At 44.7% G+C, this 18,020-nt stretch overlaps 1 protein-coding gene across 2 annotated transcripts in view; it reads left to right on the forward strand.

Moving 5' to 3' along the window:
- Window positions 1–14,028, forward strand: part of LOC148525209 (interferon-induced transmembrane protein 1-like) — a 29,288-nt gene extending 15,260 nt beyond the window's left edge. Inside the window, exons 1-2 of one of the 2 annotated variants that reach the window (XM_088470978.1) lie at window positions 8,552–8,898; window positions 13,071–14,028. In XM_088470978.1, coding sequence (XP_088327104.1) covers window positions 8,557–8,898; window positions 13,071–13,307 — 579 coding nt within the window. In that variant the 5' untranslated portion in view covers window positions 8,552–8,556 and the 3' untranslated portion in view covers window positions 13,308–14,028. Of the gene's footprint in view, window positions 1–8,551; window positions 8,899–13,070 lie in introns of those variants that run through there. The other variant, XM_088470979.1, reaches the window with a different exon arrangement.
- The last annotated feature ends 3,992 nt before the right edge of the window (window positions 14,029–18,020 follow it).

The raw sequence follows: 18,020 nt of genomic DNA on the forward strand, positions 1-18,020 counted from the left end.
TCACATCTCTCCCACAAACACTGTCCCTTTAACCTGTGCCCTCTGGAATGCCAGATAGGTCTGTAATAAACTTGTTCCCACCCTTGACCTTTTCATCTCCAACAATTTGCATCTCCTAGCCATTACTGAAACCTGGATTTCACCTTCTGATACCAATTCTGCTGCAGCTCTCTCCTCTGGGGGCCTCACCTTCTCTCACCCCTTGGCCAGGGGGTCGCCATGGTGGTGGTGTCCTTCTATCCCCTGGTTACACCTACCAACTTATACCCCCTGGACCATCCCTTACATTCTCTACATTTGAGGTTCATGCTATATGCTTCTTCCAACCAGTACACCTGCGAGTAGCTGTCATTACCATCCCCCTGGCACTCCCTCCAAATTCCTTGACAACTTTGCTTCCTGGCTCCCTCACTTTCTCTCCTCAGACCTTCCCTCCATTATCCTAGGTGACTTGAATATTCCAATTGATATCCCCACTGAATCCTCTGCTTCCAAACTCCTTACCCTCACATCCTCTTTTGGTCTCTCCCAATGGACCTCCTCACCCTCCCATATGAGTGGCCATTCGCTTGATCAGGTCTTCACTCACCATTGTGATATTTCTGATTATTCCAATTCCCCATTCCCCCTCGCTGACCATCACCTTCTCTCTTTTAACCTATCCCTCTCTCCTTCCCCTCCCCTACATCCTAAGGCCACTATCACTAGGCTTAACATTGAGGCTATCAACACAGTTTATTTTTCTTCCCTACTTGACTCGCTTCTCTCCCCTTTGCTCTCTCTCTCCTCCCCTGAACAAGCTGCTTCCCTATACAATGCCTTCCTTACTTCTGCTCTTGACTCTGTTGTTCCGGCAATCACTATACACCCTCGCAGATCCACACTTCAACCTTAGCATTCCTAATGCACCAGATATCTGCAAAAGTGTTCACGAACCGCCCAGTGACAGTTTTAGAAGGTCACGCGCTAAGGCAGATTTTCTCCATTTCAAATTTATGCTCTCATCCTACAGTGCTGCCCTTTCCCTCTCTAAACAGCCATATTTCAAGCACCTCATCTCCTCCCAGTCCTCAAATCCCCAGCATCTCTTCACCACCCTGAACACTCTCCTCTGCCCGCCCTCTCCTAGCCTTCCCTCCTTGCTCTCTGTCCTTGACTTTGCTACCTACTTTACATCTAAAATTGACTCCATATGTCAGGATATTATATCCCACCAGTCCCCCAGCACTACACCTCCTCCTTTCCCGGATCATCCCTCCCCTTCCATTTTACCTACACTGATATCGCTCTCCCCTGTATCTGGAGAGGAAGTCATGGCACTTATCCAGTCCTCCTCCCCTTCCACCTCTCCCCTTGACCCTATCCCTTCACATCTCCTCTGCTACCTCTCTCCTTGTGCCTGTTCCCATCATGCCCAATCTCAATCTGTCCCTCTCATCTGGCACTGTCCCTTTTGCATTCAAACATGCCCTTGTCTCCCCCATTCTTAAAAAACCTACCCTTGATCCTAACACTCTCACCAACTACCGACCAATCTCTCTCCTCCATTTTGCATCCAAACTCCTTGAGCATATTGTCTACAACTGCCTTACCACCTTTATTTCCTCCCACTCCCTCCTTGACCCTTTTCAGTCTGGCTTCTGTTCTCTCCACTCCACTGAAACTGCCCTCACTAAAGTCAGCAATGACCTCCTTGCTGCCAAATCCAAAGGCCACTACTCTCTGCTCATTCTCCTTGACCTTTCTACTGCTTTTGACACTGTGGACCACCCTCCCCTGCTGCAAATCCTTTACTCCCTTGGTCTATGTGACACTGCCCTTTCCTGGCTATCCTCCTACCTCTCTGACCAATCCTTCTCTGTCTCCTCTCATGGCTTATCTTCCCCTCACCACATCCTCTCGCGGTAGGTGTTCCCCAAGGTTTTGTTCTTGGACCACTCCTTTTCTCCCTACATCCCTACATCCTCTCTAGGTGAACTCATCAGCTCTTTTGACTTCCATTATCATCTCTATGCCGATGACACTCAGATCTTCCTTTCCTCCCCTGACCTCTCTCCTTCCTTATATCTCCAACTGTCTCTCTGCTATATCTTCCTGGATGTCCCAGCGATTTCTTAAACTTAATATGTCTAAGACTGAGATGATCATCTTCCAACCCTCCCACATAACCTCACTTCCCACTATTTCTTTATCAAGTGATGGCACAACTATCTCCTCTAACCCCAAAGTGCACTATCTTGGAGTTATCTTGGACTCCTCCATTTCCTTCAAACCACATATCTAGAACCTCTCACAGTCCTGTCATTTCCATCTCAAAAATATTTCCAGGATAAGACCCTTTCTCACCCAGAATGCTACTAAGGGCCTGATTCAGAGGCGCTCGCTATTTGCGAGCACTCGCTCTGAATCAGGGCGGATTGTTTTTAAAAAAAATCCACCTCCAGGCCACTCGCACAGCTGTGGGTGACCATCCACAGCTTTTGGTGCAGCCTGGCGATGGTCGTGATTATCGCGACCATCAGGCTTGCGACGAGACCCTCGTGGTACGGTCTCGGTTCCCGCAAGCCCGAGTGAACTTCCTGCTCTAATAGGACACCTCCGTTTGTCCAGCCACCCCACCTCCCTGCCTACAAAACGGGGTGAGCTGTCGATCAACATTGACAGCCGCCCCGTTTTGTAGCAAGCCCCGGAGCGAGTGAAGTTCTCACTCGCTCTGGGGCTTGCGCACTTCGCACTTGTGCACTGGCCGACCATCGACCCACTTGTGATCGCTATGTGCTCGCGAGCGGGTCTGAATCAGGTCTTAAGACCCTAATACACTCACTGGTCATATCCAGATTGGATTACTGTAACTTCCTCCTTTCTGGCCTCCCCAATTCCCATCTCTCTCCTCTCCAGTCTTTCCTCAATGCTGCCGCTCAACTCATCTTTCTCTCCAAATGCTCTACATCTGCCTCCCCTCTCCTACAAGCCCTCCACTGGCTCCCCTTTACCTTCAGAACCCAATTCAAGGTTCTCACACTCGCTTACAAAGCCCTCACACACTCCTCTCCCATTTACATCTCTGACCTCATCTCCCTTCACCATCCTGTCCGCCCTCTTCGTTCAACAAAATGCATGCCGCCTCTCATGCCAACTGATTACTTCCTCACACTCCCGCCTCCAAGATTTTGTCCATGCTGCTCCCCACCTATGGAACTCTCTCCCTCTCCCCATCAGACTCTCCACCTCTCTACAATCCTTCAAACAGGCTCTCAAGACCCACTACTTCATCAATGCTTTCCAGTTGTCATCCTAATTTGCTGCTACATGGTCCCCCCTCCCTGTCTTCCCCATCTGTATCATGCCTGTCTGTCTGCCCCTCCCCTTGAGAATGTAAGCTCTTGCGTGCAGGGCCCTCCACCCTCTTGTGCTTCTCCTTACTTTAGTTTCATCTACTTCTTACTCACCACTAGGACACCTAACACTTGGTTGCTTATGCTCTGTTGCTAATTTGGGTGTTATGGCCACCAATGTATCAATATATATTATCCATGTCCTTGTCCTGCATTGTATTGTATTGTATTGTACTGTAAGTTACTTTTTTCATTATGTACTTTGTAAGGCGCTGCGGACCACTTGTGGCGCCATATAAATAAATGATAATAATAATAAAATATGTGGGGCAAAATGTAATCGGGTGCAAGTTTTCTTTGCTAGACAAACTCGGACCTTCTCGCACATTTAAAGGTCCGAGTTTGTCCCACAACTTGCCATATGTAATAGCCTGCGAACTTGTGAGCTCGAGGCTATTACATTATGCGAGTCTGTACAAGTTTATGAAAACTCAGACCTTGTAATGCAACTTTCATTATAAGGTCTGAGTTGTACAGAAGCCTTTACAGGTCAGTGAGATCTGTTAAGGCTTCTGTGTTTAAAAAAATAGTTGTCTGTAAAAAAAAAAATGATGTCCCCCCCCCATCCCACACACACAAGCATAACCAGCCCTGGGCTCTGTTCTTAAAATACAGGAGAAAAAATGCATGGGGTTCCCTGTATTTTCCATAACCAGCACCGGACTCTTTCTACTGGGGGTGTAAATCCACAGCTGGGGTACCCTCTCACTGGTCCTCTGGTTAAAGAATTGACACCTTACTGCTAAAAACCCAATAAAGGGGTTCCCCCCTCCAGGGAACCACAGGCCTGGGTTGATAGCCCTAGGCTATATACCCAGCATCCCTGGGTGGTGGGTGCCGGGTTGATTGTGTTTAAAAAATAGATGAATATTATTGTCTTTTACTGGAGAACTAGAGGTCCCAGCAAGACTCTCCCGCATGCTGGCACTTGGAGAACCAAAAGTACCAGCATGCGGGGCATTAAGGGCCCTCTGATTCTTCTAGTTCACCTGCAAAATAAATATTAAAATAGCAACAAGACACACCTACTGTGAAAGTATAAATTTATTTAAACATACATGCACACTCTCACACACAAAGTTCCACCCCAATGACCTCATTGGCCTGCTGTCCGGCAAGTACTAAAGCAGGGATGACCATCGGTGAATGAAACCATCGATAGTTCCCAGCAGTTGATTTCATACCATCAAGGTTAACCAGTAATGGGACCCCTTTGTGGTGCTCCGCTCTTCTCCCCCAGAGTCACTCCCAGCAATGTGGCTGCATCGCATGGCAGTTCACCATCAGAACTTGTGAGTGCTCAGTTGGTCTTGCCGGTCATCACCTTTCGCACCCAGTTGGTCCCTTTATTTTATGGCCCCCATGTTTTCTCATGTTTCTGCCTCCCATTTTTAAATATTCCCTGCCTGGCATCACAGTTATTTAATCCTGCCCTATTCCAGTTGCAGTTCCAATCAATCCCATCCTCGGTTCACCACTATAATCAGGCACATCGGGGTATTACCAGGCTTTCCAAGCCCCATGCATCTTACTATATATATTAAGGCTGAGTAGAAAAAAATGGAAATCTAGATAGAGAATTCAGAATGGGGGGTAGGGTGTTTAAGGGGATACACCTCAAAAGCTATTAGAGGTACTGTGCTGAAATTTGGCACAGATGGGTAGAACTGTTGCTCGGTTCTGCTTACAAAATTTCAGGGCAAAAACTTAATAAATGAGGATTTGGGAGTAATTTAAACTCCAACTGTCACATTTTTCTGACATTCTCAAATAGGACAACTTTTCTGCTGTTCTCTATGGGGGATTTTTGGGAAGGCATAACTCAGGGTAGGGGGCAAATTTAGACTTGGGGTTTGTTTTATTAGGCAGCTATTGTGCCAGAATAGGGCCTTTTGGGGTTCAGGTAATTGAAAAAGTTACAGTTTTTAAACTATTACCTCACAAATCCGCCATTTTATAGATAGGAAGTTTCAATCCTTGCGCAGCCACAGTAGGAGCCTTCAGCAGGTGTATTCACTGTGGCTTCACTTGGGTGCAGCAAGATGGCAGCCTTTGTGGGTGGTAGCGGGGGCTGTGTCCGGGGGAAGGAAGCCGGCGTTTGCTGCGGCTGGGATGTGGGGGAGAGGGGGTAGGGGTTAGCAGGTGTTAGCTGTGGCCGGGAACTGGGGACGGTAGCGGGCGTTGGCACCTGCAGTGCAGTGGCAGTGCGGGCGGTGGTGTAGCAGGCGTTAGTCCCCGGGGGAGGTAGCAGCACACAGATGCAGGCTCGGATATGGAATATCCGTAATACCTGCAACTGTGTTAAAAACAAACAAACACAGAAGCAGGGACGGGTCAGTGTGTTTAATAAAAAAAAAACCTGGTTAAAAAAAAAAGGCTTGGCCCCCTCCCCAAAATCAACAACAAGCACCGGGCTTTGGAAAGCCAGTACAGGTTGTGCTAAATACAGGTGAAAAATTACGTATGGGTCCCCCGTATGAAGTACAATCAGCACCAAGCTTTTCAGAACCGGTGCTGGTTGCCAACATATGGGGGACAAATGACGTAGGGGTTCCCCGTATTCAGCGCAACCAGCACTAAGCTCTGAGCCGTCCCTGGTTCTGGAAATACAGAAGGAAAAAATGCGTAAGGTCCCCCTGTATTTACCAGGACCAGCACCGGACTCTTTCTAGTGGGGGGGTGATGCCATAGCCAGGGAAGCCCTTTCACCGGGCCCCCCAGCCGAAGTATCACCCCTGACCACTAGTCAGCCCAGGCCGGGGATCCCTGGGGAGCTGGGGACCTCCTTAATAAAGGGGCCCCCCTCTCCAGGGCACACCAGGCCCAGGCTGATAGCCCGGGGCTATCCCTGGCACCCCTGGGCGGTGGGTGCCGGGTTGATTGTGTAAAGTGTAGTGCAAGTAAAGTTAAAATATTGGCTTTTGCTGTGGAACTACAGTTCCCAGAAAGCCTCCCCCACATGCTGGTACTTGGAAAACTACAAGTATCAGCATGCGGGGCATTTCGGGCCTGCTGGTACCAGTAGTTCCACAGCAAAAGCAATATTAAAAAACCACAGAACACACACACCGTAGAAAAGTACAATTTTATTAAAAGAAACATGCACACACACATGTACTCACACATGCACACACTTTCTTACATACTCACCTAGTATCCCTCTAGCCAATCTGTTCTCTTCTCCAAGTAGATAATCCAATGGAGTACCTGTAATAAATATCCATACTCACCTTCTCCTATGCGTGGATCTGTCCTCTTCAGACAATCCAGGGTCTTGGCAAAATAAAAAATGGAACTGCTTGGATCCTCGTACATCAGTAGTGTTCTTAGAGAATACTACTACCCGAATGACAGCTCCGCCCGGGATTTCAGTACAGAAATCCTGGTGCAGAGCGCTCATTGGCTGAGGGAGGCGAGCCTTCCGCCTCTCAGCCAATGAGCTGATCTCACCATTGACTGCAATGGTGAGAACCGAGCATGTCCTTTTGAAAAAGGCGCCTTAGCGCCAAGTTTGAAATTCAAAGATGGCCACCGCAAGCCAATCACGGCTCGCAATGTCATCGCCCTGCACGAGGCACTGTGCAGTCAGCCATTGACTGGGGAGCTGGAGAGAAGACTAGCTGAAGCAAGAAAACACAACAGAAGCCCTGGATGGGTGGCGGCCATGGAAAAGAGCTTAAAGGCCGCCGCCCTACAGGTGAAGATGCCGTAGAAGTCCTGGGGGAAGTGGCAGCCATGTAAAAGAGCTCAAAGGCTGCCGCCTCCCAGGTGAAGGTGCTGCTAAATAAAATACTTTAAAAACTTGTGTCTTTTTTATAATTTTAATATTTCTTATGCAGGGGTACTATAGGTACCAGCAGGCCCTTAATGCCCCGCCTGCTGGAACTTGTGGTTCTCCAAGTGCCAGTATGTGGAATGTCTGCTGGGACCTGTAGTACTACTGCAAAAGACAATATTTCATATGCACCACACGACACAATAAACCCAGCACCCACCGCCCAGGGGTGCTGGGGATAGCCCCAGGCTATCAGCCTGGGCCTGGGGTGCCCTGGGAAGGGGTCATCTATATTGGGGGGGTCCCCAGCTCCCCAGGAAACCCCAGCCTGGGCTGACTAGCGGTCAGGGGTGATGCTTCGGCTGGGGGGCCCAGTGAAAGGGCTCCCCTAGCTGTGGCATCACCCAGCCCAGCTAGAGTCCGGTGTTGGTTCTGGTAAATCCTTCTGTATTTCCAGAACTAGGGCCAGCTCAGAGCCCAGTGCTGGTTGCGTTGAATACGGGTGACCCCTACAGTACGTCATTTGTCCACCCACCATATTTTGGCAACCAGGGCAGGTTCTGACTAGCCTGGTGCTGGTTGTGCTTAAGTACAGGGGACCCCTATGTTATTTTTCCCCTGTATTTAAACACAACCAGGACTGGCTGTTAAAAGCCCAGTGCTGGATAAGCTTTGGGGAGGGGGGCACCATTTTTTATTTGACACATTTAATTTTTAACATAGATGCGTAGATGGATCTCACTGGTGGGTTTGTGCATCTGTGGCTTATTGATTTTATTTTCTCAGGTGCATGCGCACTACCAGTGAGACCTCTGTCACCCGCTGATGCCCCCTTTGCACTGCATCGCTGCCACTGCTCTGCACCACCGCCGCTGCTACCCTGCATGCCTACAGCCGTCTGTCACTCTGCACTGCCCAAACCACCTCCTGCATGTGTGTATTCCAATGACCACACAATTCTGTGAAATAGCAGCTCCACCATTTTGTGAGTGACAACAATCTCATTCTGTGAAAGTGCTGAATCTGCAATTAACCACAGGGTGTGATGGCATACCATATCTATATTGCGCAAGGAACATGTTCAATAAGGCGTCAGCCTTAATGATCGGAATTTCATTGCTGTTTTTTAGTTTGAGTGGCACATAAATCAGTAGGTTTTGTGACATTTCAGATCATGTCTAAGAAGCCTTAATGGGACATGTAAAACCGTAAGGTTTTTATCTATGGAACATATATAGATATATATATATATATATATATATATATTCTGAAGTGTCAATATACTTGTACAGTACTTCTTTAAAGTGAGACTTAAACCTGTTGGCTAATCATTGCAGGGAAATAGTGTTCTCTGAAGCATTAGGTTCCTCCTTTCCCTCCCACCAAATGAAAAGCCAACATTCTCTCCACTGCTGCACACATCTCAGTGAGCTCGACAGGAAAGCTTTGAAAGTTTCCTCTGCTACAGTACAGTACATGGGAGTTATGGAAAACAGTGATTATGCACGAGAGCTGAACTCGCCACCTCTGTACACTGCCCAGGGCTACGAGCCTCTGAAGGAGGAAATTATGTTTCGGAATAGCCCAAGCCAGCATATACAGTCCACTGTGGTGACCATAATGCCAGAAGATCCTCCTGTGCGAGATCACATAATCTGGTCACTCTTCAACGCCATGTATATGAATTTCTGCTGTCTAGGGCTTATTGCCCTTGTGTTCTCTGTCAAGGTAAGCAAGTGATTTCTTATGCCTAGTACCAAGAATCTTCTACAGTACTATAGATAGAAATGTTACTCTTGGCCTATAATGCAGCAAAATGATGCGTTTTATGTTGTTAGCCCACAGTCCTTTCACCATCCAACCCTTTCACAATAATAAAATTACACAATTCAGAGCAACTCTGGATTTCTGGCTGCTATATCCATAAAGGAAAATAATGTCTAAATCTAACTATCCAGAGATTAAGGTGTCCCTTCATAAATATTATTGTACAACAGTTTAACAGTGTTATCATAATCCACATTATAAGAAGCATAAAATAAATTGTGTTTTCTTTCCAAAGTGCATCTTACTTATACTGTTATGAGCATACACAGAATGAACATGTACTTGCAGACAATATGCGTGTTTTTATTTTTTTGGGGGGGAGGGGGATGGGGGAGTGGGGGGGTTAAACATTTGCAGTTAAAATATAGTTTTGTGCCCTAAATTTAGTAATCTGGAGTGTTTACAGGGGGGGATTGTGAAACAGACAGACTTGTTATTTTGTTGCTCATCGCAGCTAGTTTATCAGAAAAGAAAGTGTTATGGATTGTGTTTGAAAATGGTGAACTCTTTGGAGGTACAGTACACCAATTTTTTTTCAGAAAATGTGAATTTCTATTCTATACATTTTTGTTGTCCGCAATCTCTTACGTTTAAACAGGCCCAGCAACTCACAAATTTGAAATAAGCAGGGCCTGTGTTCATGACCCCTCTATCTCTCATGCCTCAAGCCGCCTTTGTCTCTTCAGCCCATGCCCTCCATATCTCTCCGACCATAGCCCCCTGTATCACTCCAGTAATTTCCCTCATGTCTATTAAGTTCATGCCCCCTGTACAGGCCCAAGAGCCGTGGCGGGCCCGGGTAACAGGAGGCGTGGCCTAATCACGGGAGGCGTGGCCACACCCCCTTCCCCCCAAAAAAGCTTTGCAGGGACGCGCGCTGGGTAGGGAGGTTGCTCTGAGCCCCCTCAGCACTGCTCAAAGCCAGTGTGATTGCTCCCCCCCACAGGCATAGGAGACTGCTGTGGCTACTGCTCAGCAACCATGAGCAGTCTCCCACTGCAGCTCAGTACACTTAATCTGTACCCACTCCCCCCCCCCCCTCGGCGCCCCAGCAACCTGTGCCTCTCCAGCATCATGCCAGTTTGTGTCTCCAGCTTCATTTTTCCAGGGAGTCTTGCATAAGTGAATCAGCTGCTGGGTTCCTTGGTTCAAAATGCTCCCCCTTCATGGCTGTCTCAAGTTGAATAGTACAGAGGTTCTCACTTTGAGAAAGTCCAGTCACGTGAATGAAACGCGACAGTGATCTCTTTCATGCAGTGAGTCCGACCACACACTCACTAGTGTGGTTTCTCCTGCATCGGGCATGCAATGCTGCTGGTGCAACACAATCAGCATCCACCGTCCAGGATAGCAGAAAACTAAGGCACCCATTGGCTGCGGTGACTGGGCATTTCCTGTCCAACATAACGGCGGGTACATCAGCTATCAGAGCATTAAGTGCAGCAATCCAGTTCTCAGGATCTACCACGGAATCCCCCTGCCAGCGCTATTCACTCAGGAGAAACTACAGACCGACAGCTGCAATATAACTTGCAGCTCTAAAGTCCAGATCCACATAGGACAGAAAAGGTTTCTCTTCGAGGGTGGCCTCCCCAACTACTGGTAATATGAATTTACACTGATATTGGGCCTGATTCACTACAGTTTGCAATTCTGCTTATACGTATGCACCGCAGTTGCTAATATCAGCGGTGCTATTTAAATGTTTGCATTCACATTGTGAACGCATAGTAGTAGGTCGAGTGCGCTCTTCTTATGGATGTTGGGTGAGCTAGCTGTGCCTGGGGGGGTAGAGCGTGAGTGGGTGAACGCAGCCTGACATAAGGATGCCCACTTTCCTTTACTCACATCCATATACTAGGGAAACATAGCAAAACAATCATTAACATCGAGTAACATCGGACCCATAAGCACACTTGCACAAGCTCTGAACTTACTCAGAAATTGCTTACATCCACGCACGCTACCAGTGCTATGGCTGCTTATGGCCACGCAGTGGATAATTTATGCACGCCCCTGCAATGTAGTTGAAACGCACTGGCGCACCTGCATTCGCCCGACCAAACCCCCATCACCACCCACAAACGGCACTTCCTGTCAATCACTCTGGGTCTGCGTAGACTCTGCAAATGCAGTTCTGATTGCAATTGCTAGTTCGCGCATGTGCACTGCGATGCATACGCATGTGCAGACGCAACAATCGACCGATTGTGTGCTTCTTTGCAACTGCGATCCAAGCTGAATCAGGCCCACTGTCCGCGGAATCTGCTACAAATTATTTATTGAGTGACACCTTTGCTGCTACATAATTGCATCATTGTATCATATACCCACTGTTACTAATGACTCATAAGGTAACCTGCTGATATTGGAACTATTTCTGCTGGTATCTGAATCATTACAAATTACCCACAGGTGCTACTTAAATCGGATATGTTTGTATTGAAAGGAATACATTGTGTCTATTTGCATTTGTGATGGTTTTTATTTATATATATATATATATATATATATATATATATATATATCTTCTATATGTGCCTACTGTGCAATTAAATGTGTATGTATTTTCATTATAGACTATGGTTGCATACAGACATGATGCGGCATAGACTTCAGCGCTAGTAAGCCCCCCCTTTATTTTGTTTCTGTATGTACCAGTGTGGGAGGTAGTGGAAATCGCCTCCTGTATACAGCTGCAGAAGTTTTTATGCATATGTATAACATTCAACTAAATAGTGATTATTTCTTGCACTAGATTCAGGAACAAGTGCTGCCTTTGTACCCCTCTGAAAAGGGGGTGAGTGGGAGTGACCAAATGTAGGCTAAGCCCAGTAAGGTTCTCATCATGTATATGCAACAGAATTAGAGATGGGCGCATTAGCAGATATGCCTTTTGGAGGCATATTCTTTGCAGGTTTTGGAGAGCTGGAGCAATGGTACACCATGCTGCATACTCATTTACTCTCTAATGTCCGGGAAACTCCTGAGCTTGGGGGTATCTTCCAGGGCAGTAGAAAACAGTCCTGGATCTTGCCCATTTCACCAGTGCACCCCCACATGGCGTAAATCAGTTAATCATGGCATTATGCCACATGAGGCAGTGCCACGCCCCCCACACCTACTATCTGGATTTTCCCAGCTCTCGCAAAGGTCATTCTAAAACGAAAACAAAAAAATATCTGTGTGCAACAATGGGGATTATCAGCAACATTATATGGCTGCTTCTGATTGGCTCTATTCATATTAACCCCTCTAGCTGATGTACTAAAATCATTACCATTGCATCTATACAGTATTATACCAAGTGTCGTCTGTATGTTTGCATTGCTTTATTGAAACTTCTATTGGCACTACTGCAGGAAAGAGGATTCTCTTTTGTATTTCATTTGGTGTGTAAATGCTTCAGCCTTTAACTGTGCCCCATAGTGTACAGAACAGCTCTACAGTGTCTAAGGAGGGAAACAATAAGAGGCTTAAAGGGATCAGATTTCTGAAAATCACATAAGTCACTAAACTACGTCGTTTTCTGAGCTCTTTGTGTTGTATGCTTAGTTCTGCTGTTTCTATAGCTTACATTACAGGACAAAGAAAATAGGGTATGTAAAATTTTTTTTTTTTTTTAAGCATGATACAGCAGACACAACCAGAGTGAAACTGTGTTGTTCTAGTTTCCTGGAAAAAAGAAAAAAAAACAAGGCAGGATTCCTCACTGTTGATTCATGCAGTACCTCTCCCCCTCTCTCTGTGCCTCTCACTGTATCACTGGCAACCCCCACACTGTACTAAGTCTCTGCATAAACAAGGGGGAGAGGAGACAGGAAAAGTTACAGGAGCAGAAGAGGGAAACTCAGGAACCTTAGATGAGAGTATCCACATGATTTTGAAACAAAACAAAATATATTGTGCTACATTAAATTCCACAGACATATTGTTTTACTTATAATAAGTCACCAGGTGTTGTTTAGACAGATTTATTTCAGTTCTCAATAGAGCAGGATTTTCTGTTATTAGTAGTGAACATTGAAGTAATTTTTTTGTGAAATTGTCTAATTATTCATTGTCCCCCCCAGTCCAGAGACAGAAAACACCTGGGAGATAAAAGTGGAGCAGTCAGCTATGGATCCACGGCCCGCTCTCTAAACATTGCGGCCACTACACTCAACATCCTGTTTGCTGTTGTCACAATAGTAATTATCATTATCAATGCGACTGTGCTGGTCAGAATGTTACAGGAACGTGACAACCAACAGATGAACCAAATAAACGAAGCATTTGGACATGGATATGGAAATGGATATGGAAAGTGAACAGTTACAGGAGGAAGTGGGACCTGTGTGTCTTCAAAAAATGTTAATGCTTCATTTTAACTCGCTCCACATGTAGACCTGAGTATATGGGGCCCATAAGGCAGAAAAGTCTGACTCACATTTTATTATATGCTCTTAATTACTGTAACTTGTACAGTTTTGAGATTTTTATTTGCATGTTATGTGTAATCAACATCATCACTTACAGGGTTTTATGTATCAAGCATTTAAAATGTTGTAAACCAAAGTGGATTTAAATAAATATATATATATATATATATATATATATACTGTCATAAGCTTTAGCATATATTTTTTTATAGTCAGAGATGATGATTACAATATATCACTTGTAATAAATACGATGTACAATCCTTGAGGACACAGTCTATGTTGTACATATCAGCATATTAGGGTCACATACTTTATTCACCTAATGCAGCAAGCTACATTCTGCTACACAGCTGATCACGATGTAGCATTAGATTTAGACAGAACAATGTTAGATTACATAAAGCACAATTTTATCCTATCTAACAGTGTTGTGTATTTTCTATATAACTGAATTTCCTGTAAGTAATGACCATACAGTATGTTGGCACATTGCTTTCTTTATATGATTATTGCATTACTGTATAACATGCTGATTCTCACAAAAGTATGCCTTTGTGTGTTTTTACTTTATTCCAAGTAAGTCTTCAATAAACATTACTTCATTTTATGATAATACTCATCTATTTTATAAGATTGCATCAGGATACATTGCTTCATTGTGGCACCAGCTTTGGAAGAGACAAAACAATAAGAAAAGTGGCTTCCGATTGTAATCATGATTAGTATGAGTATCTTGTCTATATCTGATCAGAGAACTGAAAAACAGGTGTTTGATCTGTGAACAGGTTTGGAGTGAAGGGTGGTAACAGTTGTCCATTTGTGTACATGCAATGACTCAAAATTTTACAGAAATTGGATGTACGTACAGTATGAACTTCTGCCTCATATCATGGTGCATTTGACACTACAAACTTCTTGTATTAATGGGACAGGAGGGGAGTGTCGAGAATGTCAAGATGGTCTGAAAGTTGACAGCTGTCATGTAGACATTGATTATGTCACTGACATAATGTTGACATGTTCAACAGGAAGCAGTGAGAAGACCGACATATTGAGAGTCCGATATGTCTGCTTCCCTCTGCGTGTACACCGACGTCTGAGAGCAGCAGGTCACACAAAACCTGCTGCAAAAAATGCTGGGCTAAAGGAGATGGAGCCAACACCTGGTGCGGGGCAGAGAATGAACTTCTCCACGGTAACCTGCTCTGTGAAAAGCACCAAACAGAGAAAAGCCCTCTTTAACGCAAAACAGGGCTTTTCTCTGCTCCATGAACAGACCCCTCAGTCAGAAGAAGGGAAATCAACTTAGTGGGAGGACATTTCTAGGATGGCCCATAAGAAATATGATCCCTCATAGGCAAACGCAGGGGGGGTTCCGTCTGCCTGGAAACCCCCCTCCCCAGCCACACCATGACCACAATAGAAATAGTAATATAATAGATTGTTACTAGTGCTGCATGTTCTTCTCAGTATCACAAATGAAATACTTAGTACCTCCTGTGGATCTTTTAACATGTATCAGCCAGTAATAAATAACCTGTGCACCAACTAGAAGATCTGGAAAACATGCACTGTTAGAGATGCACTGCTATAGAGCCCAATATGTACATATACAGTATGTCCAGGGCAGTGCTAGGTTCTTCTGCTGCTCCCGGACTTACTCCAATAGTCTGGAATGGTGCCCACATCTAAAATAAATATATTCAGCTCAGGCAGGATGGCCTACTGGCACATCTAATGGCTTACTGTGATCACTGGTCCTGTATATGCTGGAATTAATACACACAATACACTTTGTATGACGCTTATTAAAGCTGGTTAAGTGCTAATTCTACCCTCTTCATTGACAGACCACACTCACTCTAAAATTAAGCAATTTGGAAACCCCCCTCTGGAAATCCTGCATTTGCCACTGTTCCTGACCCACCTTTTTTTTTAAATTAATAAAATTAAATTAGTACAATAAATTGATTATGTTTTGGGGTGGGTAAAGCATAGAAGTACAATAAAACATAACATTTTCATTTAAAAAAATCAAGAATACTGAATAGACTATGGTAAACAGCACAGCTGATGTCTAATCAAGGACCAGCTGCAACAGAAATTGCACACCAGGAATCATGATTCTTCAAGACTTTTTCTATCATATCTGAGAAATGTATAGAAAAAAGCTAATTCATGATCTAATGCTAATATATGGTAGCCAAGTTCTAACATATTTTTGTCCTAATGTAAACTTGAGGATTTTTGTTTTTAGTTTGTGAGGGTTTACAGAACTCCGATATTCCATTATAAATGTTGAGTGCAAAATGCTATAAAAGCAGTACAGAGTCTTGAAACAAATAAATTAAAGTTTGCAGCTTTTACGCTGAAGCAGAGCTGGATGGAAATCGGGCATGTTTCTCCTGACGTGCGTGCATGGAAAAATATACTCCTGCCCCTACTGTAGGTGCATACATGGTTTGCCACCCTATACTACAGTAGGTGCAAAATGTATATCTTGAAATAGGTGTAATCATGCAGACTTGTAGCCCTGTATTTGATAACACATGCCCTCAGTAAGCTCTGGCTATGTGAGATTGCCCTATTACCACCCAGTTCTGCCTCTTCAGTTGCAGAATCAGATTAACAACACGGTGGCAAGGGGCTGTCGCCCAAGAGCCCCCGCCCCTAGTCATAGCTACATTATCAGCATGAGAGGCACTGTGGAATGGGGTTCCTGTGTGGCATATTGTGAACTGGGGGCGATACAATGTTTTTAACACTTTTGTGGTGCTGGGAGTATTCTACACCATACTTGCCAACTCTCCCTCATTGTTAGGGAGACTGCCTGAAATAGCAGCAATCTCCCTGTCTCCCTGAAGAGTCTACCAATCTCCCTCATTTCACCTTACCCCAATTATGAAGCTGTTATATAATAAAAAACAGAGATACACATTCAAATCAAATGGGATCATTAGTATAATTGGTTATAAGGCACAATGATCCCTATGGTTACATGCATTTTCTGAGAAGTATCAGTGTGTTTTCATCAACAAGTAGATCTTACTAACTGCTTTGGGGCTCATTTACATGTGGATGTAAAGCAATTTTATGACACGCCTCTCAGATGTAGCAGTACACGCCCACTTTACTGCCGCGCTCATAGGTGTTGCTTTCACAATCTCCCTGTAATGCTTTTTCAAAAGTAGGCAAGTATGATCTACACCTAATACTTTATGATAACATTGCAGAATATCATATTGACAATTTTATTGGTCAGTTGACCTGGGACCCCCATAAACCTTAATCATGTCCTGTACAGTTTTAAGCGTACATGTGATTGAAATGTGTGGAAACGTGCATTTAGTTTTCACCAAAAACATGCAAAATACTTTCTGCCAACAGACTTTCTGCCATACATCGTGCGAGGCGATAGGGGATCCGTCGTCCGACATATCAGGTGCTCTGCACACACGGTGCGATTGTGTGGCCAACCGCCCCGATATGCCGGCTCCCCCTGTCTCAATCGCATAGCAATCCATGGGATCGCACTTTGCATCCCCTGATCTCATGGTCCTGCCGACAGATCAGGAGATGCGATGTACGACCGCGCAGGAGCGCGCTCGGCCCGATGTCAGGGCCATACACAGTGCGATATAGCAGGCAAATCGCACCAATCAGTCGGATTGCCGGCTATATCTTCCCGTGTATGGGGGCCTTTACTTTAAACTTGGCATTCGGCTCTATGTTTTGGTCTTCTTACAAGGTGGGTCACTTTGGGACACATTCTGCCCGAGTGAATGGTTAACAAAGCAACCTGGAAGGTTAGAGCGTAGCCTTGTTTCTCAAAAAAAATCTTTACAATGTGAGTTTCAAAAGCCGCCATGAAACCTAACATCACAGTGCCCTCGACATGTGTCTCCATTGACATTTTCTGTGTACGCTCTGGAGTTCTGGACATCCCCTTTACTACACACTGAAATACTGTTGTAGTAATGAAGTACTAGAAGCATGAATCAGATAAAACAAGAAAGTCGTTTTTTTTGACAAACAGGCTGGATGTCTGTTTTGTGCTAAGCAACTGGGTTACATACGAGGTTTAATAGTCTTGTACAACAACATTTCAAAAGAGAACAGCTGTGGGTCATTTAACAAAGGCACCCTATGTTGACTACACAATAATGCTTAAAGCAAAATGGTTATATGATAGATTGCAGTTAAGAATTATTACTTAATGCACATAAAATGTTCTTACAAAGGTCATTTAGTGCTAAAATGCCATAAATCATTTAAACATTAAATCATTAAAACATTTAATTTTGACACTTTAGCACTCAGACATAACTAGACTATGAGTACTATCTTTAAGGAGCTTCCTAATTCATTTTCAGGGATACAATGGTCCCGCTTTTGTATTTTAACTAGAGATCTGCACAGACCCCCATGTTTTGGTTTTGACAAACCATCCTCAAATTTTATGGTTTTGGTTCGGATTGGGTTTTGGTTCTGGATCGCTTTAAAATTTATAAAAACAGGTAAAATCATGTAATTTGGACCTGTTTACAAGCAATACAAAGCCCGAGTTCTGAAAGTACAACAGACCCAAACAGGAACTTG

The sequence above is a fragment of the Taudactylus pleione genome, unplaced genomic scaffold (genome assembly GCF_031769625.1).
Source record: "Taudactylus pleione unplaced genomic scaffold, aTauple2 ptg000109l, whole genome shotgun sequence".
Lineage (NCBI taxonomy): Eukaryota > Metazoa > Chordata > Amphibia > Anura > Myobatrachidae > Taudactylus > Taudactylus pleione.